Below are 23,788 nucleotides of genomic sequence, written 5' to 3' on the forward strand. Positions count from 1 at the left end.
ATTTCATCTCAAGTTCTTGAATTAATTGGTTACAAATTTTGTCAGGTTCGATCGTTATTGCTTCAATGCATTCATCTAGTTGAAGTTTCGCCAGTGTTTCCTGTTTAATTTCTTCAAGTGAATCAATTTTCTTTTGTATTGAATCATCAGAAAATGATAAGTTGTCATCTCTTGCTTCATATCTCCTTATTCCAGTTAGAAGATTATAGTTGTTTGTATTGTCTTCGTCTGGATAATTTGTTGAACTCATGATAAATGAATTAAACACTTAAAGCGGCATATTTTAATGGTCAGAAATTTTGAATATACGGTTTTACCGAATTGTTCTGATAAATATTTATTAATACTCCCTGATTCAAAAGTGACAATCTGCATTCAAAATTATTTTGAATGGTCATTCTGAACGATAGTATTCAAAATTTATAAAAAAAAATGAAAATATTTTGTGAAAATCAATATATATTTATGATGAGTCGATTGTACTTATATATGTATTAGTAATTATTAATCAAAATGGTTATATTTTATTTTTCATTATAATGTTATATCGATGAAATTAATTTACAGCTAAAAACGTAATTAATTCCAATAATTGCAACGACCAAACATTTATTAAAATGCTTTCAGGAAAAAGTGGTTCACATGTGATTACATATCTAGTGCCTTCGCTGATGAGAATCAAGATCGAATACTCCTCAAAAAGTGATATCGAACGATGATTTATGATGTTTATTAGATATAATTCTTGAATAGCTTGACTTTTTCGCATGCCTGAACTTTTTTCGCTTGATGCAAAAATATGCATGTCTTATATGATAAAATCAAATACAATTATCATCTCCCATACAAGGCGGAACAAATTTATATGACTTTTTGAAGTCGAATAAAATTTCATTAAAATTAATTATCTGATTTACATCCTTTCACTAGAACCATTGATTATTTCTAAACTTTACATTTCCCCAATAATTGAATGTTTTACATTTCTATCGTTTTGAGTTGAACTTTAACAAAGAAGAAATCCAGTTTATTTCAATATTTTCTATGAGGTTTTCAATATCAAAATTTGAATTAAACCTCTTAGGAAAACGTTTGCTGATTTAAGGTAATTTCTAATGAAAGTACCAAGAAACCTTGTCATTTCATTTGCAGTTATCTTACTTGCAGTTTTTGTATATTTGATAATTACTATGAAGAGGACATTTGTGCGTTATAATGGAAGACTTCCATATGTTTGGAATTATGATTTAAATCAAACACTTTCAAAGTATTTACAGACATACCCAACACGTGGCGTTCTTCTTCTTACTGGCCCATATCAATGTGGAAAATCCAGAGCAATGAATATTGCAGCTGATTTTATGATCAAAAACAAGCAATTTGTCATTAATGTTGATGCCACAACAGCTCGTACCCCATACGATGTTGTTGAGTTATTTAAATCTGCTATATACAATGGTTTAACCTCAGCTTATTCTTTTGTATCATATTCAAGAATTCGATCTGCATCTGAACTATTTCCACCAAATAGTCAACTTGAAATAGAGGCCCTTGATCCAGCACTTAGTACCATCTATGCTGCTTTAGCCAAAGATCTTGATAATTCTCTCATCAATCCATATTCAATTGTTAGCTTCTTTGATACTCTAGAGTTACTCTATGGCAAACTCAACGCTGTTATCTTCATTCACGGCCTTGAAACACTCAAATCCATTGCTCCAATTTTATATCAAACGGCACTCTCTCGGATTGGGCGCCGTCTTCTCTACAACGATAATGTCCCCATTGTCTGCGAAGTTCGAGACTCTTCATTTCGCCTTACTCAGCCAACTCTTCCTTCATATGTCATATTGTATGAGATGCGCGAACTTCGCGATCCAACTCACGATTGGATTGTTTCAACACGCGCATTCAGCTCCATCGAAATGCGCAAAGTTCTCGAGCGCTTTGGTGGTCATGGCGGAACAATCGAACGCGTTTTTGAAGATCTCAAAGTTGGCATCGGCATTGATGAATCTGTTGAGGCACAACAGAGCGCAGTCAAGACGCACCTGCGGAAGATGCTTACAGGCGATGTTCCGAGTGTTCTTGCGAAACTTTGTTACATGAATGGAACAATGAGAGTCCAAGAAAAAGGCGATTTGATGCCAATTGTGAATTTGCTAAAGTCCGGACACTTGTACTTGTCTGATAATGGAACATTGAAAGTTGCACACAAAGGTGTTCGAGAAGCACTTTGTGGGAAACGTGTATAAATAAAGCATGTGCTATGTAAATGAAAAGTGCGCGTTTTGAATACAGAAACCGATTTTTGCTATTGAAAAAATGCTATCGCTCATTTTAATATATTGGCGAAAAATGAAATTATAAATCAAAAAAAAAAAATGTGTTTTGCTCATTTTTAATAATTATTTTTCAGTTTCAATAAGACTATGAGTCAGTACCAGAAATATTAAAAATAAATATGAAATCTTTTTGAAAATTAAATACCCAAAAAAGTAAATGAAGCAAGAAGATTATAGGTTAACACAAATTTATTGAGGAGAATATTAACAACTGAAATTATCCGATGAGACCATCAAGCCAAGAATCAAGGTCTTGGTTTGTTTTGGCTTTACCTTGACTTTCTGTCATGTGTGATGCTTCAGTTGTTGGAGATTCTTTTTCTAGATTTTTGCTAATGATTAAATCAACTTTATTTTCTGAAGATGAAAGAAACTGGCCATTTAATTGCTTTTCGATTGGTATCTGTTCCAATAACCCTGAAATTTTGTCAATTTGCTCTTTTGTTAGTTTGTGAAAGTTGTTGTGTTTCATGATAAGTGTTGGGGTGCCCCAAACCATTTTCGAACGATTCCAATGATAAATCTATAAGAAGGTTCCACTGGATGCATTCACTTGATAATCTGCCATGAAATACATTTTCGATCAAACCCATTTGTACTATTGGATTGTCTTTAAACCATTTACATAAATATGTCTTTTACCTCTTATCACATCGTTCTAAAATTTTTCCCAACCTGAAAACTTAATAGCACATTTGCGTACGTCTGAAAAGACAAACTTTTAGCTTTATAAAACTATCATCGACTTCTAAAAGTTAGCATGCTTTTTTGGAATCGAGTTTCAGATTCTCCTTTATAAAGGAGTCCAAATTTGGACTATTTCAATTGAAAAAACATTTCTGACAGTCTGAAATCATAATGTTTTGACAAAACGATTTTCCTCAGAATTAGCTAATTGAAAAAGTTACACATAACCTTATCGGAGAGAACGCCCAGAAAATACGTATTTCGGTTGATTTAATGTTGTATCGATAGTTATTTTTCTATCTATTCTTATATAAAGAAGTGGGAACAGGAAATGGTCAATAATTCTCCTGAACAATAGTTTTTTTTTTATCTAAAACTAAAAGTATGACTATAAGGCTATAAAAATATTTCCGAAAAAAAGTGTTTTTTCTTGATTAGATCTAATTGATACTTAAAAATATATTCATTTTTCTAATCTTTTTGAAATCTCAAGTCACATTAAACAGCAAAAACAAAAATAGCAGTAAATGTACACTAACATATGTTTCAAGAACATTTTTGTGCTATTGCGTTACTACTCTAAGAACAGTTTTGTGTTTAAACATGAGATAAAATTTATTGAGTCATATACGACACTTTTGCTATCGGCTCACAAAAGTCGGCCCAACCACAGGCCCACTTTTAAGATGCCTCCAAAAGCAAGGAAAGAAGCAGAAATCGATCCAATCGAAATGTTCAAGCTCAAGAAAACGATCAACTTCCTTCGTGATGCACGCGGTGATGGAACTTCAATGGTTACAATCCTTATCCCACCTCATGACCAAGTCTATAGAATGCGTCAAAAATTAACCGATGAACTTGGCACAGCCTCCAACATCAAGAACCGTGTAAATCGTCAATCCGTTGAAGCTGCCATTACTTCATCCATTCAAAAACTTGGACAGTATCAAACCACACCTCCAAATGGCCTTTGTTTATTCTGTGGTACCATAATTGATGACGAAGGCAAAGAGAAGAAGCTCATGATGGATTTCGAGCCAGTTCGTCCATTACATCAATCACTTTACATTTGTGACCGTCGTTTCCATGTTGAACCATTATACGAACTTTTAGAGACCAACGAAAAGTTCGGCTTTATCATTATGGATGGTCAAGGATGCCTTTATGGTATGGTTGCAGGAGATTCCCGTACCATCTTACATAGATTCAGTGTTGATCTTCCCAAGAAACACTCCAAAGGTGGTCAGTCATCTATCCGTTTCGCACGTCTCCGAGTCGAAGCACGTCATAACTATGTGCGTAAAGTAGCCGAAACCGCCACGACGGTTTTCATCGACCCCCAAACGGCCGAACCTATCGTCACCGGTTTGATCCTATCGGGCGCTGCAGATTTTAAGAACCAGCTTAGTCAATCCGATATCTTAGATCCTCGTTTACGTAACATCATTTTGGGTATTTATGATATTTGTTATGGTGGTGAAGATGGCTTTAATCAAACCATTAAAATGGCCGCTGACTTAATGAAAGATGTCCGTTTAGTTCGTGAACAAGAATTACTTAATAAGTTATTCGAAAGTATTTCTACAGGTGGAGCATGTGCATTTGGTGTACGTGAAACAATGTTAGCATTCGAAGCAGGCGCAATTGAAACAATCATTCTTTGGGATGAATTAAAGGAATATCGTTGCACATTACATGACGCTGAAGGTAATGAAATCATTCAGTATTTCTCCGAATATCAGCTCGAGAAGAACGAGCACTTGAAAGATGAAGCTCATCAGCAACTTGTCGACAAAGTGTTACTTACGGATTGGATGGCCGAAAACCATAAGTCGAAGGGCGTGAAGTTGGAATTCGTAACCAACAAATCTTCAGAAGGCGCACAGTTCGTGAAGGGACTCGGCGGCATAGGCGCGTTGCTAAGGTACCAAATGGGATTCGAAGAATATAAGGATAACGACGACTTCGATAACGGCTTTGACTCCGATTTCGATGATTTTGAAACTATAGTATAGTATTAGATTAAAGGCAGCAAAAATTACTTATGTTTTTAGAACAAAGTTTTTGATAGGTATCGTTTTCTTTGTGGAAATTAACGAATTTGCATTTAACAAAAACGTAAAATACCAAAGAATTGGTGATTTGGTGCAATATGGATATCAAAATAACAAAATTTATTAAATATTTCTCTAATTGATGCAAATCACCAATTTTTTCAATAAAATTTTAATGCATTAGATGTATTAAATTGTTTTGTCATTTGGAAAAATTGATATTTTACAAATAACATAAAAAATTCAATATTTCTTCATTTTCTTTAATTTTGATGAAAATTATTTAAATTTATAATGAGGAATTTATGTAAAAATTATTTTGTTAATATGATTTATAATAATGAATATTTTCCACGATATATTTGTTTAAATTATTTTAAGATGAATCACTTTATTTCTTAAAGCACTATGAAACAAAAAGAGAATTTGCTAACAGTTATTTATTATTTTCGGCTTGTTCAACTGCACTTAGAGTTTCTACAACTTTATCGGCGGGGGGACGTTTATCGTCGGTTATTTCTGTCATAACCAAAATCAATTGCGAAATTTCGTTTGGAACTACTCCGAATGATTCATGCAATGTCCGTTGGCACCTCAGCTTTTCAATGGCTTCTTTTTCCTCTTCTTTAGACTTAAATTTTCCAAAAAGTTGGAACAATATCACTCCAAGTGCATAAACGTCTGCTTTTTTATCGATTTTATGCAATTCTGGTGGAGCGTACACACAATTATGTTGTCTAAATACATTTTTGTGCTTCTTGAAGCCCGTAATTTTGGGTTGGCCGTCAACGCCGATAAGAATGCTCGACGGTTTTAAGTTATTGTGCACAATTCCAGTGCTGTGGAGGTATGCAAGGCCCTCAGCAACACGGCAAGCAAGCGAAAGCTTTTCAGAGAAGCTGATTCCAACCTTTCTGCAATGTTCAAGTATGTTTTCTTTTTGACATAATTCCATTTGGATATAAAATATGAAATCTATGTTGGGTGTAGGCTTTTTGTTTTTGGTACCAAACTCAATGGTGTTATGATTGTTAGCAATACTGAATTCGATCCATGATGTGTAATATCGAATGATGTTCGGATGAACAAGGTTTATGATCAGTTGCGCCTCGCTCATTAAAGACTCAGGATCAAGAGACTGAACTGGGCGACGGTATTGCTTGATAGCATAAAGACATTGATCAATTTTATGAAGAGCTGAAACAACTTTCACTGATGGTTTTACACTAAGTGTTTCCACTTCAGTAAACTCTGTACAATAACGTGATATGTAGCTGGAATTTGAATTGGGCTTAATATGATCAAGTGAATTCATATATTTTGCATGTAAAATTTGTTGTATAATTTCCTTCATTAGCGCATCTCTTCCATTTGGATCTATTGCCGCACAAAATTTTTGAAGTTGGTTTATAGCTTCTGAAATATGTTTTGAATTATTCGGAAGGGGAGGAATTACGGACACTGAATTTTTTTGTTTCTCTGATTTGTCTTCTTCTTCAGCACGCTTCGCAGCATGAGAATGCATTACAAATTAGAAACTAATTTGAATACGAAGGATACATTGCAATGTGTCCGAACAAATATAATGGGGTGCCCCAGATTTTGATGATAAGAAAACAAAATTTTTGTAAATAACAAATTCGTTTTTATTAGTGTTTTACATAATGTGCATATCTATTTTTATTCTTATAATGATATTGCCAATGAAACCAATGAGTACCAGATTCAATTTTTTAAACACCTCAAATGATTCTAACACTTAATACTTCGTTTTTATTAGTGTTTTACATGGTATGCAAATCTATTTTTATTCTGATAATGATATTGTCAATGAAACTAATGAGCAATGATTCAATTTCTTCCACACCTCTAATGATTCTAACACTTATTACTTCGTTTTTAAAGCAGTCTTGTCAACGATTAACATCATTATCATCTTACAAAAATTTGGAAACTTTTTTAACACAAAACAAAAAACAAATTTAATTAAAATATTATTTATGAAGCATAGCCAAAACGCATTTCCCATTGTTATTTCCTTCCTTTTCTCAATGTTGTTGTTTACTATGTAATTTCTTTATCAGTTGCTCAGTATTTTTGAGCAGCAAATTGAGTGACACTTTTGTCTTTAATGTGTGGAATCTTTTCACAAACTCGTCGCCGTTCAAAGGGTTAATTTCGACGAAATTCGGCGCAAGTGAAAATAACAATGACACAACAAAACATTGGAAGAATTGGAAAGAAGAAGAAAATGACAAAATCGAAACCCACAATCGACGAATATCGCTATCTCTAAAACAAGTTGTGAACCATTTCGAGATATCGTTTCGTAAAAAGTCCAAAGAAAACGCGTGTTTTTGATTAAGCAATTGTAACAAATCGGGAAAGTTTTCGGCTAATATATATCCAATGGCTATTAGAAGTGGTTTCATCATAGGCTGTGAAGATCGAACTAAGTCGTTCAGGTTATTATGTTCATAGAACTTAGTGAAGCACCAGAAAATTTCAGATTCGACATCAATGATTGGCACAACTTCGCCGTTATGCTTGGTAACATGATCACAGTCGGCATCTTTGATGAATGAGTCCAAAAATGGTGAAAGAAAAGTGATGAGACCTTCAGTATAATATGCATTGTCCCAATTGTAGATGGATAAGGTCAAAAGGATATTAAACGCAATCTTTTGGACACACATCGGATGGTTAAAATGTGAAAAAAGATTTTGGTTCTTGACAAGATCATCTTCGAGAAGTTCGACAAGAGAACGAAGGTTCTCAGTCTTTTGTTGGGATTTGGGATAATTCCGCCACTGTCGAATTGTCGTTGTTTCCCATTGTTCTTTCACCGCTTGATATTTCTTCTTATTATCTTCATCTTGTTTCCTTCTTTCTTCATATGTCTTTTCTGCATCTGAAAGATGTGCGCATTTGTCGTCTGATACATTAGAGCATTCTGAATCTTGACTTCCTCTATTTAATAATAATTTCCATAAATCGCCTGCGACCTCTAAATCTATGTCCTTATTGTAAAATATCGCTGGGAATTGCTCTTTGTCAATGATTCTACCATCTTGATCGAATAATGCTCGATATTCTTCTGCGCTCATTTTAGTTATGTTCTCATCAGTTGTAAATTCGAGTCCGTCACATTTGATTTTCTGAAGAGAAACACGACTTGGAGCTTTGCTGGCATGCGGCGATGACTGCGGTAAAGAAGTAGAATTGAATGGCGTCACTTTTGTGTTTTGGGTTGAGTCCAATGGTTCCAACAAGTACACGCAGGGGTTGCAATCAGAGTTTTTAAGGCGTACTTTCCCTGAAATATACTTGAGGAAATGATATATATCATTGTCGCGGGTGAAATATAAAACACAATGTGATCTTGATCCAGAAAGTGTTACTATTAAACGATCTTTGCTGTCCATTTCAATCATTGTAAAATCACTGAGTTGATGAACATAATCAGGAATCTGAGCAATACGTTTTTGAGCTTTGGGACGTGAAGGATCGGGTGAATACTCGGGATAAAAACTAAGTGAAACATTCCCATTGTTGTGTTGCATTTTAAGAAGACCTTTTTTGGTTACGCCTTCGTCTGTAATAAGACAGAGATTGATGTTAGTGTCTTGAGCGATCATTTTTTTGTATCAACCTGACCGATTTATAGAAACATAAACCATTCAATAATTTCATGGTTTCGGTTGAGAACGATAGAAAACAGAAACATGAAAAAAAAATGATTTTTTCATCAAAATCAGTTCTAGTTTCGAGTTTTATTTGTTTAGGCTTTGGTGAAACTTTGCAAAAATAATTCATTTATAGCTATGACCAAAAGATATATTATTGAGAAAAAAAATCTATAACAAGATTTTTATTTCAGTATCTTTTTTTGGAGCAACTCTAGAATCTCCTCCAGTTCATGGCTTTTATTCTGATTGGTTGGTTCAACTTTAATATGATTATCGGAATAAGGTACAAGAAATTCTCTTCTGAAAAATGCCAAACATTTCCCTGCTTTGGTGTTAGAAACATATTTTTGGTTTATAGGTGAAATGTAAGTGCCGAGACATAATTCAGGATAATTATCATAAAATTTTTCAAACCCCCCTTCCAAAACAGCACAACCGGCAAACCTGTTCTTTTCTTTCGTAGAGTCAGCAATCTTTTTCATGAGAGAACACATGATTTTGCATCGTACCATTGTATGATCAGAATAAAAAACATAGAATGTTGACTTGTTTGAGTTCCTTTTGAATAAGCTTGTGAGTCCATTACGAGTTTTGATATGAGTTGACCCAATTATTCGTCCATATCTATATTCGTAATCATAGCGAGAATCAATGATTGAAATCAGATCATAATCATGAGAAGATACTCCCTTTATTACGTCAGCCAGTTCATTGACTTTTATCACTTGAATTGGTTCAGCCTTTGGATATAGATTTGTAGATTTACAATGGCGAAGAGTTCTCCTCTTATGTGAGTTGGGACAGCTGCTTCCAGAGGCTTTGTAAATTAATGAATGGCAGCGAGAATGAAGATTTTTTTGCATTTGCAAAAAAAATTGAAATTTTAAAACGTCTCTGATTTATAAACGATTGAAAAAATGAAGCTTTTTCTGAACTCGCTAGCGATTATTTTTGTGGTTAAATGGGCAAATCTCCTGTTTAGAATAGCAATATAGAAATGATATCGACATGAAACAAACTCGTTATAAAAAAAGATCACATATTTAGCTATAAAGATGATTTTTATGAAAAATCTTTTTCAAAATTGTTCTTCATCTGAAGATTTAATTAATTTTTTATTTCCACAAATATAAGTTACTGTTATTTTTGTATATTAATTAGCAGGAAATATTGAAGAGAAGATAAAATTCTTGTTTGCAACCCGAAGCAAACAAAAGCGTTTTATTCAATAAATCATTCAGAAATTTGAATGCGTAAAAAAGATTCTGAAAAGTGAAACAACTTTTTGAAACAAAAGTGTGTTGGATAGCGGTTTTTATCAATTACAAAAACTTTGTTTTGGACTGCACAATCTTTATTTAAGTGGAGACATTTATTGTTTTTCATTGATGAGAATAGGGATTCTTTCATTTTAATTTTTTAATAAAAATTACATTTGGTTGGTTCAAAAAAAGGAAATTCTGGAATTCATACCCAAGAAAAAACGGTTATTATCAAACTTGATTCAAAAAGTGACAAGATGAAAATTGTTGGTAAATTTAAAAAAAATGCACCTCCTTTAAAATCTAAAAATATTTGAAGCTTGTGAATATTTTCCTTCATGTGCTATGGTACGATGATTTAAAAAAAATTGTGTGATGATGTAAATTTACAAATTTGGTATAATATCCCAAGAACATTTCATTTCTAAGTTTGTAATTTGTTTGTACTTCATGATTTATTTAACATTTTTATAAATCAACTAAATAACTAATGGTGTTAATTGCAGAGCAATTTTCGAACAGACATTATCAAAAATTGAACGAACGTGGCCCTCCAAATGCTTCCCACCCTTGATGCAAAGCCTTCTTTGTATTCATACGAGGGTTGCAACATCATTTTGAAGACACCTTTGTTTCTCGATCACTATCGGGAACAGCCTCATGTCTTCAACATTTTTTAAAATTGGTTGAAACTTTTTTCATTTTTCTGATAATTTTTTAATGTCAATTGACTGAAAAGGATTTTTGTGTTTGGTTTTTTCTGAGTTCAGTCTTTTTGTTAGGATAATTTTCAAATTTTAAACTAATTATCTATGATTGATGGTAAAGCTTTACCCCAAATAAGTGCTTTCGGTACCGATGTAAAAAACGTAATTTTAATGCTCCGTCACAAGTCAAAACTAAAAATATTTTAAAGTGGCTGGAGCCAGACTTTTTACTTAGATACAAATGAGTTTATAAAATATTTTATAATGAATTCATTAAAAACTGAGCTCATGCAAAAAAAAAAAAATGTGTGAGAAAATATTAGCGGTTATTATCATCTACAGATAAATCAGGTTCAAACTCAAAAAATAAAGAAAATATTCGTTCAAAAAATTGATACAAATTTTCTATGTTTTCTTTTATATAAATAATAAAGTTGAAAATTTAAATTTTAAATCTCATTTAATTTTCTATTTGTTCAAGGAATAAACAATTTATTTTTATGTTACATTTTCCAGCTGCAAATCTTAGTGTTTAAATACCCTGTATCAAATAAGAAGAAATCATTCATTTATTATAACAAATAATACAACATTGTAATAAGATAATTAAAAAGTTTTTTATACATGGAATTGTTGAAATTCTTGTTGCATCAATTACATAATGTTGTTCAATCAAATATTGAGTAAAATATAAATTACATGTTTCAATTGAAGTAATAATAAGTCAATCACAAATTTTCATTCCTTCTTTTTGTAAACATGATAAAATTTCACAGTTATGAAATAAAATTTATTTAATACCTAATTCTTCTTATGAATTTTTCCTATTTTATTGACATAAAGATAATAATAAATATCATTTCGATGAAATTTAATTGCTGTTTCATATGTTCAATAAAAGGTTGTATTATTTTGTTCACATAAATGAATGATTTCTTCACTTCCACCTTCAATTGCATATTTAATTGTGTTATGGATATTAGCACCATTGATAAGTCAATATTTAAAACATTTAACTGAAGAAAAAAATGCTGCATAATCAATTAATCTAAAATTTTCTTTATTAATAAATGAACATTTTTCATAAAGAGATGTTTCAATTGTTTGATTAAGATCAAAATTACTTTGTGATGATAATTCTTGAAGTTTTTTATATTTCATCATTTCGAATTATTTTTGATAGTTCATTTGGATTAATCCCTTCTTTAATTAATTTCTTATTAAGATTCCATTTATGTTTTTTAAGTTTTCGAATTTTTTGAGAAATGATTTATAAATTTTATTCTCTTTTAATTCTTCATCATTAAAAACGTTTAAATAATGTATTTTCAAACAAAGAATCTTTCTTTTTGGTATTACCCCTATTATTTTTGCAAAAATCATTTTAAGCAAGATAATTTTATTACTCATAATATTTTTTTCTATGTTTTACGTGACTAAATTATTTCTCGTAGTGAAAAAAAAATTCACAAAGCTCTTTTGTTAATTTTCTTTTTCACAGAATCATTTGAAATATTTGATTCAGGTATACTTACAATAACTACATCGTACGAATATGATGGACGAAACAAATATAAATATGATGCATCATATGTCAAAATCAGTGGTATTGAAGTTATTGGATCTAATGCGTTTTATTTGTGGAGCTCATTGGTTTCAGCTGAAATTGGCGATAGTGTTACTCTGATTGGACAATATGTATTTGCTTCTTGTTATAGTTTGGAAAGAGTAACAATTGGTAATAATGTAAAAGTGATTGGAAATTACATTATTATACAATAATCATTGGTATGAATGTAAATACTATTGGAATTGGTGTATTTCAATCGTGCAAATCATTAATAACTATTGCAATTCCAAATTTAGTTACTTTCATTCCATATTCAATGTTATATAATTGTAGAAATTTGAAATCAATAACAATTGATAATATGGCATTTCAATACTGTTTAGTACTAACAAATTTTATAATTCCATCATCAGTTACAAGCATTGGAAGTTCTCATTTCCTGGATGTGAAAGTCTTCAATGCATAACAATTGCTTGATGTCTTCCGTTGCAAACTCAAGCGTTTACACAATCAAATACATTTACTAAATCAAATACATATACTAAATCGGCTATGCTGAACCATACCCCGAAAAAATACGTTATTTACGATAGAGGACGATAGACATTTTATGGTAAAAATGATCGTTCGAAAAAATTTCAAAGAAATGATTTTTGGCAGACGTTGTAAAATTTCGTATTCAATACAACCGTTTACATTAATTTTACAACCACGTATCAAATACATTTTCTAAATCAGATACATTTAATTTATCGAATACATTTGCGAAACCGAATTCCTGTACCAAATCAAATACATTTACTAGTTCATTACAATACGTATTGTTAACAATTACACATTCAATATATTATACATATTTAATATCGAAGACAATTGCTTGTAGAACAATTTTATCGAATTCATTTACATTGACTGCTTTGAGTTCTTCCTTTTCTAATATTGAAAATATATTTGTTATATTCTTTTAATCAAATATTCGTGTTTAATAATACAAAATTTTGATATTCATATATTGGATTATTCTACATTATCACCAAATCTCCAAAAAATCCAATGAATAACCATCCTGCCCCTGCATATGGTGAGATATTATGAAGGCTTTAACGTTTTTATTATTTTCATCAAATCCCATTTATAACATTACGAAAGATAATTAATTGAAGTTTTTTTATAATTTTGCAGTTGGTCATTACTTTATTTTTGATTTGAATTAATCATGTTAATATCTTACAATCATACAAATGCCTTTATATAGCAAAACTTTTCTTATTTTTATTCAGAAAAGTTGTACCTAATAGATAATCATGTTCAATCAATAAATAACAACTCTTAAAACTTATGCTTTTGGGTTAAAACTTGCTTTATCAAATGATTATAGATCTAATTCATAAAACTTCAAAAAAAGAAAGCAGAAAAAGCCTATTAATGATATTGTAAATGATTTAATAATTATTTTGAGTATGATAAACAGAATATTTGCAAAAAATAAATATTTTTATGCTTAATTAGAATAGAATTTGAATAAAAACATTTGCATAAAATTTGATCAATGTTACTTAAAAGATTTGTTATTTATTTTGTTAAAATTGATTGGACTGTTTTTGAAACACCTTTTTTATTTTTGTTGGTGTTAAACAATTATTTTTAGCAAAACGATTAAAACCGTTTAGACGTTTGCTATCAAATTAACCGCTATGGTTGAGGTGTTTAGTTCAAAAATTGTGAAGAAATCCACTAAACGTCGTGTTGGCAAAAGAACCCTTTCAGAGGTTAGCATTCAAATTTTGACAATAAGTTTTTCAATAACAAGGCCAAAAGCATTGTCAATTGAATCGAAACCGCTACTTTTTAAAAAATCATTTTTTTCTTATGCAAGACTACAGCGGTGGTACATTCGGATGCTTCAAGGACATTAAGATTTGCCTTTATGGTTGCTTCTGCGCAGCATGCCTTAATGGTGAAAACCATTCAAAAATTAGAAGTGAAGATTGCACAATTTGTCATTGCATTGAACCAATTGCTCCTTACTGGATCAGAAAGGGTGTTTTAAGCAAGAAGGGAAAGGATACAAACGATAACTGCGCAGATTGTCTCATTACTTGCTTCTGCGCACCATGCGTTATCTGTCAAGACGCAAGAGAATTAAATGGTGAATAAACTAATTACCTTAAGGTATTTTTTTCTATTAAAGTATGGTTTCTTTTCCAGTGTTTATCCGATATTAATGATTTTTCATCATCCATTTTACGCTAAGTGGCCGTTTACTTGTGAATTCATGTTTACGCAATGTTGCATAAAACCGATTTGAAAGAAACTTTTCTGTGGAAAACTTCGAAATTTTCAGAAAAAAACAACTGTTTGTGTACATACGTAAAATTTCAGTAGAAATCGATCATGTCTCACAATTTTGTGATTAACCTTTTTTTTTTGATAATGATTTATTCGGCTTGCTTTCAATTGTTCCTGAACAAGATATCGTTTTCTTTCTTGTTGTGACTCTGTTCTCCAGGACTTATATCAATATGTTTTATTATAAGTAATCACCAACAGTTATTCACTTTTAGTCGATATAGCATTTCAATATGTATCTTATGAATAAATATATATAATATGTTATCGAATAATACCATGTTTCATTTACCATGATCAACAGAGCATAGTGCTTGTAAAACACTTAGCTGATATGTTCTTATAATACAAATTGATTTGAAATTTATTAACTTTCATTTCGTATATATTACTTATAAAGAAATTTTCACGGCTTCATCTCTACTATTTTGGCCTATTTTCTTTTTACTCAATTAATATATTTATTGTTTAATTTCAATTGTTTGCAATCTTAGATAATATTCGTTTTCCAAGGGGATCTTACAGATGTGATCATCAAAATGTTTTATATATATATAGATTTTTTTCTTATGGTTTTTCTTTGTGAATATTTTTTGGCTTTAAACCTTTAAAAGCACGATAGAAACGATGGTTAACAAAATTGTGTGAACTACGATCGAAATTATATGAAAAAGTCATATTCACCAAGCATGAAAATTCTAATTCTAATTTTATGTTTCGTAATATAACATTAAAAATTTTTATTAATATATAACCAATTCTGTAACTATTATTCGACTATAAAGTTTATGAAATTAATATATCATTTATGCTTCATCATCATCTTTAGGTTCTGCATTCTTTTCCCATGTAAATCCATTCCATTCTCTATGATATGGTATTGGACAGAACCAAATCGGGCAATATTTCGCAGGTCCCATTACTTCGACAATGTTTCGACAACATCCAAGATCATAATAATTATGCTTATCTTTCAGTTTCTTCACCTTAAACTGTTGGAGTGTTGTTGTGTTACGACATAGGTAACGAACATGTCGACGAAAGATAACTATTGCAAATCCACTAAAACCTAATGCTGGAGCAGCGCATATAATAAGGCCAATAACACTGGCGCGCGTTTGCCAGTTATGCATTTTGACCATAACTGCTATGAAATCCGCAAAAAACATGATGAAATATAATAACATCCATATGACCATTGTGAAAAAATATCGATAGTTCTTAAGTCCAACCCAGTTGGAAATCCATTTGCAGATGTGGTCGGCTTTCAGAACAAGACGACGAGCTTGGACGCTAAAACTTCCTCTTTCTGGTCGACCATTGTAAGCTGCAAAATCAAATTGCTTCTGATTTGTAACTACTCCATCCCATTGTTGTTCTAATGTGTATTCTTGACGTTTATCAACCGCCCAATAAAATGGTAAATATCCTGGTGATGAACATACAGCTTCATAATAAGCAAATATCCAAACAACATATACAAATGAGGTAACAGTAATCATGGCTATCATTGCCCCACCTGTATAAAAATCGATTATTCCCCATAAAGCAAAGGCAAATGAAACCGATATAAATATTGTAACTATACAAGGATATAATGGATTGCACTCCCATTGGTTGCAGAAATATCGTTTTATTGCGGGGAAATATACCATATTGCATTTTCCACAACAACAAGAACAAACATGATTCCATTTGCTGAATTCAGGAACAAATTGCTCTTCATCTTCGATCATATATGTTTTGCCCTGGAACTCACGAGGATCCATATGTTGGAGGTCGTTTTCATCCCCCATGCACAGTCTGATGTTAAAAACGTTAAAGAACTTTTTGATTATAACGATCATATAGAATTCAAAAAATGGCGTGTAAATAATTATTCTGTTTTTTTTCAGAAAATTACTGTAGAAAAATGGTCTGCAAACGATTAAAAAATTTGGTAATTTTAATTTTTATTAATAGTGTTAATCTTACTTATTATTATATAATGAAGCTGTATTTAAAAAGATTTTATAAAAAGGATGGTTTTGTAATCAAAAATTTTAAAATTGGGAGATCAAAGATTTCACTTAAATTTAACAAAGTGGACATCACTTACTGGTATTCATTATGAGATCAATGTATAATGTTATAATTAATTTCAATTTTTTAATTTTGACTAATTATGCAAAATAAAGAACATAATACAAAAACTACTTGCAAATATTATCTTTATTTAAATGATTATATTTGTTCAATAAATTTTTCTTCCTTAAAATCTTCTGCGAAAGGATCTTCCTCCACATTTGTAATAGAAATTCCTGTTGCAAATGTGTTTATAGTTTCTTTTTCGATTACATTTTCATTTTCATTCTCTTTATCTTCTGAAGTTTTACTTCGAACTCTAATTAATAACACTATAAGTAACGTTATTATGATAATAACTACAACAACAACACAAATGACAATAATAATAATTGTTGTTGTATTATTATCATTAGTTTGGTTTTCATTCATATTTATATAAGTAAAGAAATTCGAGTAATAATTATAATATGTCGTATAGACAATAACTGTGTAATTGTAATAAATGAACATCGTTTCAATATAAGAAAATACCGAATTATTTATATACAATGAAAATGATTTTGTTTGTGCTTCATAAATAGTGAATGAATGCGTAATCGATAATGTAATTGTTAATGTATAAGAAAAAGATAATGTTAAATCATTTGGATGTGACTTTGTTAATATTTCTGATTGGTAAAATTTGTTTGACTTAGTGAATGTTTCTGATTGATGAAATGTGTGCGAATATGTTAATGTTTCTGATTTAGAAAATGTGTTTGACTTAGTGAATGAATGCGTGAGAATTGGCTTGCAAACCCCTTCAGTATATTCTTTAGCAACAAATAAATTTCCAAATGTTTCATTTTCGTATGTCGAATATGTGATAACTTTCACTGTTACATTATAAAATGCATTCAAACCAATTTCTGGAGATAAATTTCCATAATAATAAATGCATTGAAGTTGATAACAATTTCCAAATGCTGAACCTCCAATTTCTCTTATTCCGTATCCAAGTGTTAATGTCGTTAAATTAGAACATAATGCAAATGCATAATTTCCAATCGATGTAACTGAGTTTGGAATTGTAATGTTTTTGATTGATGAACACAATGAAAATGCTCCACCACCAATTGCTGTAACATTTTCTCCAAAAATAATCGTTTCTAAATTAAAACATGACATAAACACATAACTTTCAATATTTGATACCGAGTTACCAAAATTAACATAAACAACAGATGACCAGTCTGTAAATAAATTACTTGGAATTTCATATATGTCTTCGCTAACAAAAATATATTTCGTTACATTTTTATAATTATTAATAAATTCAAATTCACTTGAAGTAATAATTGAAAGTGTTAAATTATTAAAATCAAATATTTGGAAAGAATTCGTAAAAAATAACGCAAAAATAAAAATAAAAACATTTCGAATTTTGTTGTTTTCATTTATTTTCAATGGATATTTGGTCGAATGGGTTTTCTGAACAACTGTTTTCAATTTTTTCTGAATGGGTTTGATACAAACCGCTAGAAACAATATTGAAAAAACCGTGGTTGAATGAAGTAAAGCATTGAATTCGAGTTCTGCTGTTTCGTAGGATTTCATCAAAGAAAAACAGAAAAATTTCAGGTGTATTAAGGATGTATTCGGGTAATATTCGCAAGTAGTATGAATAGGTGTGTTACCATCAACAAATGTGGTTGTTTCGAAGACTTTCTTTTGAGTAATTGTAAAATCTGATGCTGAAAAATTTGGTTTGGTATCAAAAGCATGGTGTAATATTGATGTATATTTGCCGTTGATCACGTAATTTTGAAATAAAGTACTTTGGAGGTTTGTCAAATTATTACTAAATATATTGGATTTTTTGAACAAAATTTCAAAAACTGTTTCATCTGCAATGTGGGTCTGAGCTAATTTTTCAACGTTTGAGTTCTTGTGGATATATAATATTTCTTTGTGGGTAAAAAATGGTGTACTAAGCATTATCCCGGTTCTAAATTGCTTAATTACTTTCGAAATGAGCAACAGTTGAAGGATTTTCATGCTTCAAGAATAAATATATTGGAAGGCCTTCGCTAAATACACATCGGCCAACACAAAAGTTAAAAATTTCACGGTTAAACAATAAAAAGTTTGTTGCCTTAACAAAGTTTTTCAATTCGACTATAAAATCTTTCATCTTTAATACGTAATGATAACAAGAAACCAATCAAGGCATTATGATTTAAAGACACTTTTAAATAATACAATGAATATTCTTTTAATGTTCGTAAATATTTTTTTTTGGGTTGTGTTCAAGTTTGTTTCTCCGGATTTTGCTAATGTTTTTTTGAAGGAAAATCTTATGAAATAAAATTTGAATTTCTTCAAAGTTCGAAACACTTCTGTCAGTCCTTATGTTGATGAACTTGATTGGTAACAAAGTTAAAATGAAAAGACAATATAACATTATAATGGAATGAATGCATAAGTTTTTAATATAATGATTAGAGTTAATAAATATTTTGTAGACCAAAAATAAATGAAAGCTTATTTATATTCATGAATATGATCGATTAAAATAAATAAGATTTTGATCATTTAATGAAAATTCAAAAATTGAATGTAATATTTTGCAATGTTCGAACTTCATGAATCGATGATAAACATGAAATTTTTAAAGTGTAAATTACTGTTTGAGAAAAGGAAAATGTAAAATCAGTTCTTAGAGATTTCTAAAATGTGTGTGATATAATAGATGTTCACCATAAAAACTTTTGAATATAGACAAACGAGAAAGCCTTTAATTGAAGAACACTCTGCAAATCAATTCATTATCAAGCGCATTTTGGGATAGAGTGTTTTGAAGAAATAAACGGCCAATATGGAGCACCCCATTACACAAGCCATATTCAAAGAATTTTTCAATAAAAATCACGTTATCCAAAAATTACTTTATAGCGGCATTTAATGAACACAAAAGCAGAAAACCCAATTTCAAAACGAGTAATTACTATTACAAATTATTTAAATCATAAATATGAAAATAAAATCATTTTCGTTCACAACAAAATAAATAAAAAATTTTTGATTTATTGTCAAATGCGCATTAACAATAATAATATTCTCAATAATCGAACGCGTTATCCTGTTGACAAGTAAAGTTAACGAAAGCACTTTGCGTTGTATTATCGATCAGCGACTCATCCTCGAGCGACACCATTGCCTCTTCTCTTGTGTACTCTGGCTCGAAGTTTGACGTATCTGTTTCGGACTTAATCTGCGGTATCCACTCGGGCTTATACTGCTTATTGTAGACCTTATCGAAGTCCAAATCGCCGAAGAACGGGTGACGCTTAATTTCGTTTACGTCGTCGATTGCTCCGATTCTTTTATTCGGGTCTTTACATAACAACTTCTCGATCAAATCTTTCGCGTTCTCGGAAACAAACTGTGGGTAATTAACAGGGTTATATAAGATCGATCGGTATAACCTGTTCGTGTTCTCGTCGAAGAAAGGTGGCAAACCAGTGATCATTTCATACAACAATACCCCGAAACACCACCAGTCGACTGTCTTAGTGTACGGCTGTTGTTGGAGCATTTCCGGCGCTAAATATTCGGCTGTGCCACAAAAAGTTGTTGTGGTCGCGTCTTTGGAGTTCATGTTAGTCTTAACTAACCCAAAGTCTGTGATTTTGATGTGACCTTTGGCATCGACCAGAACATTCTCAGGTTTTAAGTCGCGGTATAAGATCCCTAAGGAATGGAGATGCCCTAACCCTAAGAGGATCTCGGCTGCGTATAGTTTGGCACGTGATTCATTAAATTTGCCTTCTTCTTTGAGACGATTAAATAATTCACCTCCAGGTACATAGTCGAGAATCATGAAGATCTTGGTCTCTGTTTGGAAGGTGTAATGGGCACAGACTAAAAATGGATGTTTGGCTTTCAATAAGACTTCTTTCTCTTTAAGGGTTTGCTGGACTTGCTCATACTCGGCTAAAAGACGCTTGCTCATGGATTTCATGGCATATAATTGGTTGTCGAACTTGCATCGGACTAATTGGACTTTTCCTGATGTGCCTCGACCAATTACACGGATAAAATCAAAGTCATCAATGGAAACTTTCTTTTGTTGAGGTGCAGGTGATGTTTTTGCTTGTGGCTTTGAGCCTGATTTCATTGCATTGATCCATTCTTCAGCTTCTGATTTGGAATTCGCAGCTAATAAAAAGGAACGAATACCTGGGAAATCAACTTTGAAGGTGAAATGCTTCTTGTCAGGATGAATTGAACCCACTTGAGCTTGTTGAATATCAAAAGAACCTTTCTCTTTGCCATCTTGTTTGGTGTAATAATAAAGACGATTGTCCTTGATGACAAAGTAGTTCTTCTTCCAGCTTTTTATTATTCCGCTTTGCTTGGAGAGGTACCCTTTTTTGACAACTTGCTCGCTCATATGAAAATAACCGTTATTTGTGTTAAAATTAGATACAAATTTGTCACAAATAATTATATCGTTATTTCGGAGAAATTGTTCACAAAAAGGACATGATAAAAACTCTAAAACTGCACATTTCATTCACATTTTTTAAAAAGATATTAATAAAATTTATCCTCTTGGTGATATTAAGATTGCGTAGAATATAAAATAATGTAATAGATTTCAAGATAAAAGTTAATATGACAACGTTTAAGTTTACCTAAGTAGATTTTGATCATAAATGTTGATCACTACAGTTTACATACCTTTGAAGCTTATGAGTTATTACTTATTTAAAATTAAATAAAGTATAATAAAAAATAAAATAATAATCTGCTGATAGAAAGGACGATTAATTTCGATTCAAGTCGCGTTATTGACTTTTTAAGATATTTACACGATAGCTTTGGTCATAAATATACCCTGAAATCATATTTTTAAGACAAGCCTGATATGTAAATTTACAATTTTTTTTAAAAAAATTAATATATTTATTCTTATCATAATATTTGATGCAAAACAAAATGTTTACTTCAAAATTTTTTACTTTATGTAATCTTATATGGAATTTAGTTATAATATATCAAACCCTGAAGCAAATCAAATAAGTTTACATCATGAATGTTTTTCTGTAATTTCAAATTTATTCGAAAGAAATTATAATTAGGAAAGAATTTTCACGAACCAACTTACTATGACATTTCAATATAATATTCTATAAAATGTTTTTCATAAAAAAGAAATTCCCCGAAACAAATCGTACATTAAAATTTTAGACCCATAGGATTGCAAAAAAATGTCTTTAAACATAATAAAGACTTAAAATACAAATTGCTTTTTATGAGAAGTAAATTTTTATTCTCAATGAAGAGAACATGTTCACAAAATTTTTGCCATTGACGAAAACGTTCAACATTTTTATTTTTTCTGAACTTTGGCAATATTGACAACAGCGACCAATAAAATCAACCGCCAGTTTTGATAATATTAACCGATGTGTCCCACGTTGATTTTCACTATCGATAGTGCTTTACACAACACAAAATTGAATTAAATCCCCGGAATGTGATAACTTTTTGATAGAAGCATTCCAGAATCTTAAATCCCCAAAAAAGAAGCTATGAGCGACGAATTAAAGGTCAGAATTCAATGGCTACCCGGCGCAATTTTACCAGTAGTAACAAGGTATTCTGCTACGGCTGCCGACTTATCAAATCTTTTACAATTTTCATGTTTTAACAACGAAAAGGTATATTTGTTTCACAATGGAGAAGTATTAACACCTTCAATGACATTGCAAAGTCAAGGTGTTCATAAAGATGATGTTATTGAATGTAAAATTGTCAGTCAAGTTGATAAGTTTGGTCCTATCCTCCCACCAGAACGACAATCAATTGCACGCGAAATGGCGCGTGTTTTGGATATGAGGACAGACATGACTGAACCAACAAAAGATTTCAAAAAGTCAGATTCAAATTCTTCTTATTCAGACTCAGATTCATATAAATATTTGATGGATGATGACAATGACTTAACTACAGCCAATGACATATCATCAGAACCACTTCCTATTATTTGGCAAAATGATGAACAAGAAAACATTCAGTATCGAAACAAGACAAGCATTAAAAGTGAAGCACAAGCAAGTCCAGAAACGAGTAAGGGAATAGAAAAAAACATATTATGAGTGAAACATGTTTTATAATAAATAAATTTTGCTTTTCTCTTTTTAAATTAAAAAAACGTATTTCAATTGAAAAAAAACCGTTTATATATTGAAAATTTATCGTACGAAAAAAAATTAAAAACAACAAAAATCTTTAATTACCAAAAATCTTTAGATTGACAAAAAACAACGCTTTATTAAAACTATAAAAGTTTAATCTATAATTACAAAATTCTTGCAATAATTCAATTTATGAGATTACATGGGATACATATCGTATTCTTCTGGTGGAGGAGCTAATAAAGAAAATAAATGTGTTATTAGCTCTTCATCAACTTCACTTTCGGCCACTATATTGGGTCCATCATTTTTTTCAAATTCTTCGATGAAAAGATTTCCTAAGTTTATTGAGTTCATTTTTCCCCAAAGATCAATTAAAGCTTTAATAATTTCAGTTTTTACATCCATTTGATCACTTTCAAGAAGATCGAGTATGATTTTGATAGATTTACACAAAAGTGGCACTAATTGTACACCTGAATTAATAATTATTACAAAGATTTCACTGGCTAAAATTTTGGTTGAAAATGACATATTTTTATTCTCAAGAATAGCATCGAAAATATGAGCATCGTTAAATATGTATATGAAATCAAGGCTTTGCCTGCAAAAATCACGTATGAATGAAAGTATTTCACTTTGCAATTGAGGTGATTCTTCGTTACTGAGTATTTTAGTAAGTAAAGAAGGTTGACCAAAGTTGATCCACAGTTGTTTTGCGGCTTTAGTGTCAATTCGAAGAAGAACAATATGAAAAATGGATATTGAAATAATCCTAGTGGTTTCATCATTTATGGAAAATTGGGCTTGAAGCCAAAGAATAAGCTTGACAAGGTATTTTTGATTGTTTGCATCAATTATGAAATTGGTTGG

The 23,788-nt window shown here is 30.9% G+C and overlaps 8 protein-coding genes across 8 annotated transcripts; 4 read left to right on the forward strand and 4 right to left on the reverse strand.

The window, feature by feature from the left end:
- Window positions 1-1,115: 1,115 nt before the first annotated feature.
- Window positions 1,116-2,255, forward strand: GO595_009498 (uncharacterized protein; the record flags this gene model as incomplete). The annotated part of the gene is made up of 1 exon (XM_067923191.1): window positions 1,116-2,255. One exon carries the CDS (start codon window positions 1,116-1,118, stop codon window positions 2,253-2,255), a length of 1,140 nt encoding a protein of 379 aa, XP_067770500.1.
- A 1,463-nt stretch (window positions 2,256-3,718) lies between these two features.
- GO595_009499 (eukaryotic peptide chain release factor subunit 1-2) lies at window positions 3,719-5,047 on the forward strand (the record flags this gene model as incomplete). The annotated part of the gene is made up of 1 exon (XM_067923192.1): window positions 3,719-5,047. The coding sequence occupies one exon, from the start codon at window positions 3,719-3,721 to the stop codon at window positions 5,045-5,047; it is 1,329 nt and encodes a 442-aa protein (XP_067770501.1).
- Window positions 5,048-5,522: 475 nt separating this feature from the next.
- Window positions 5,523-6,611, reverse strand: GO595_009500 (STE family protein kinase; the record flags this gene model as incomplete). Its single annotated transcript, XM_067923193.1, has 1 exon — window positions 5,523-6,611. The coding sequence occupies one exon, from the start codon at window positions 6,609-6,611 to the stop codon at window positions 5,523-5,525; it is 1,089 nt and encodes a 362-aa protein (XP_067770502.1).
- A 523-nt stretch (window positions 6,612-7,134) lies between these two features.
- On the reverse strand, window positions 7,135-8,724 carry GO595_009501 (RabGAP/TBC domain-containing protein; the record flags this gene model as incomplete). Its single annotated transcript, XM_067923194.1, has 1 exon — window positions 7,135-8,724. The coding sequence occupies one exon, from the start codon at window positions 8,722-8,724 to the stop codon at window positions 7,135-7,137; it is 1,590 nt and encodes a 529-aa protein (XP_067770503.1).
- Window positions 8,725-14,183: 5,459 nt separating this feature from the next.
- On the forward strand, window positions 14,184-14,471 carry GO595_009502 (putative Cys-rich domain containing protein; the record flags this gene model as incomplete). Its single annotated transcript, XM_067923195.1, has 1 exon — window positions 14,184-14,471. The coding sequence occupies one exon, from the start codon at window positions 14,184-14,186 to the stop codon at window positions 14,469-14,471; it is 288 nt and encodes a 95-aa protein (XP_067770504.1).
- Window positions 14,472-15,469: 998 nt separating this feature from the next.
- Window positions 15,470-16,459, reverse strand: GO595_009503 (DHHC zinc finger domain containing protein; the record flags this gene model as incomplete). Its single annotated transcript, XM_067923196.1, has 1 exon — window positions 15,470-16,459. The coding sequence occupies one exon, from the start codon at window positions 16,457-16,459 to the stop codon at window positions 15,470-15,472; it is 990 nt and encodes a 329-aa protein (XP_067770505.1).
- A 3,371-nt stretch (window positions 16,460-19,830) lies between these two features.
- On the reverse strand, window positions 19,831-21,165 carry GO595_009504 (AGC family protein kinase; the record flags this gene model as incomplete). Its single annotated transcript, XM_067923197.1, has 1 exon — window positions 19,831-21,165. The coding sequence occupies one exon, from the start codon at window positions 21,163-21,165 to the stop codon at window positions 19,831-19,833; it is 1,335 nt and encodes a 444-aa protein (XP_067770506.1).
- Window positions 21,166-22,309: 1,144 nt separating this feature from the next.
- GO595_009505 (uncharacterized protein) lies at window positions 22,310-22,876 on the forward strand (the record flags this gene model as incomplete). The annotated part of the gene is made up of 1 exon (XM_067923198.1): window positions 22,310-22,876. One exon carries the CDS (start codon window positions 22,310-22,312, stop codon window positions 22,874-22,876), a length of 567 nt encoding a protein of 188 aa, XP_067770507.1.
- Between the last annotated feature and the right edge of the window lie 912 nt (window positions 22,877-23,788).

This window comes from Histomonas meleagridis (genome assembly GCF_020186115.1).
Source record: "Histomonas meleagridis strain 2922-C6/04-10x chromosome Unknown contig_9, whole genome shotgun sequence".
Lineage (NCBI taxonomy): Eukaryota > Parabasalia > Tritrichomonadida > Dientamoebidae > Histomonas > Histomonas meleagridis.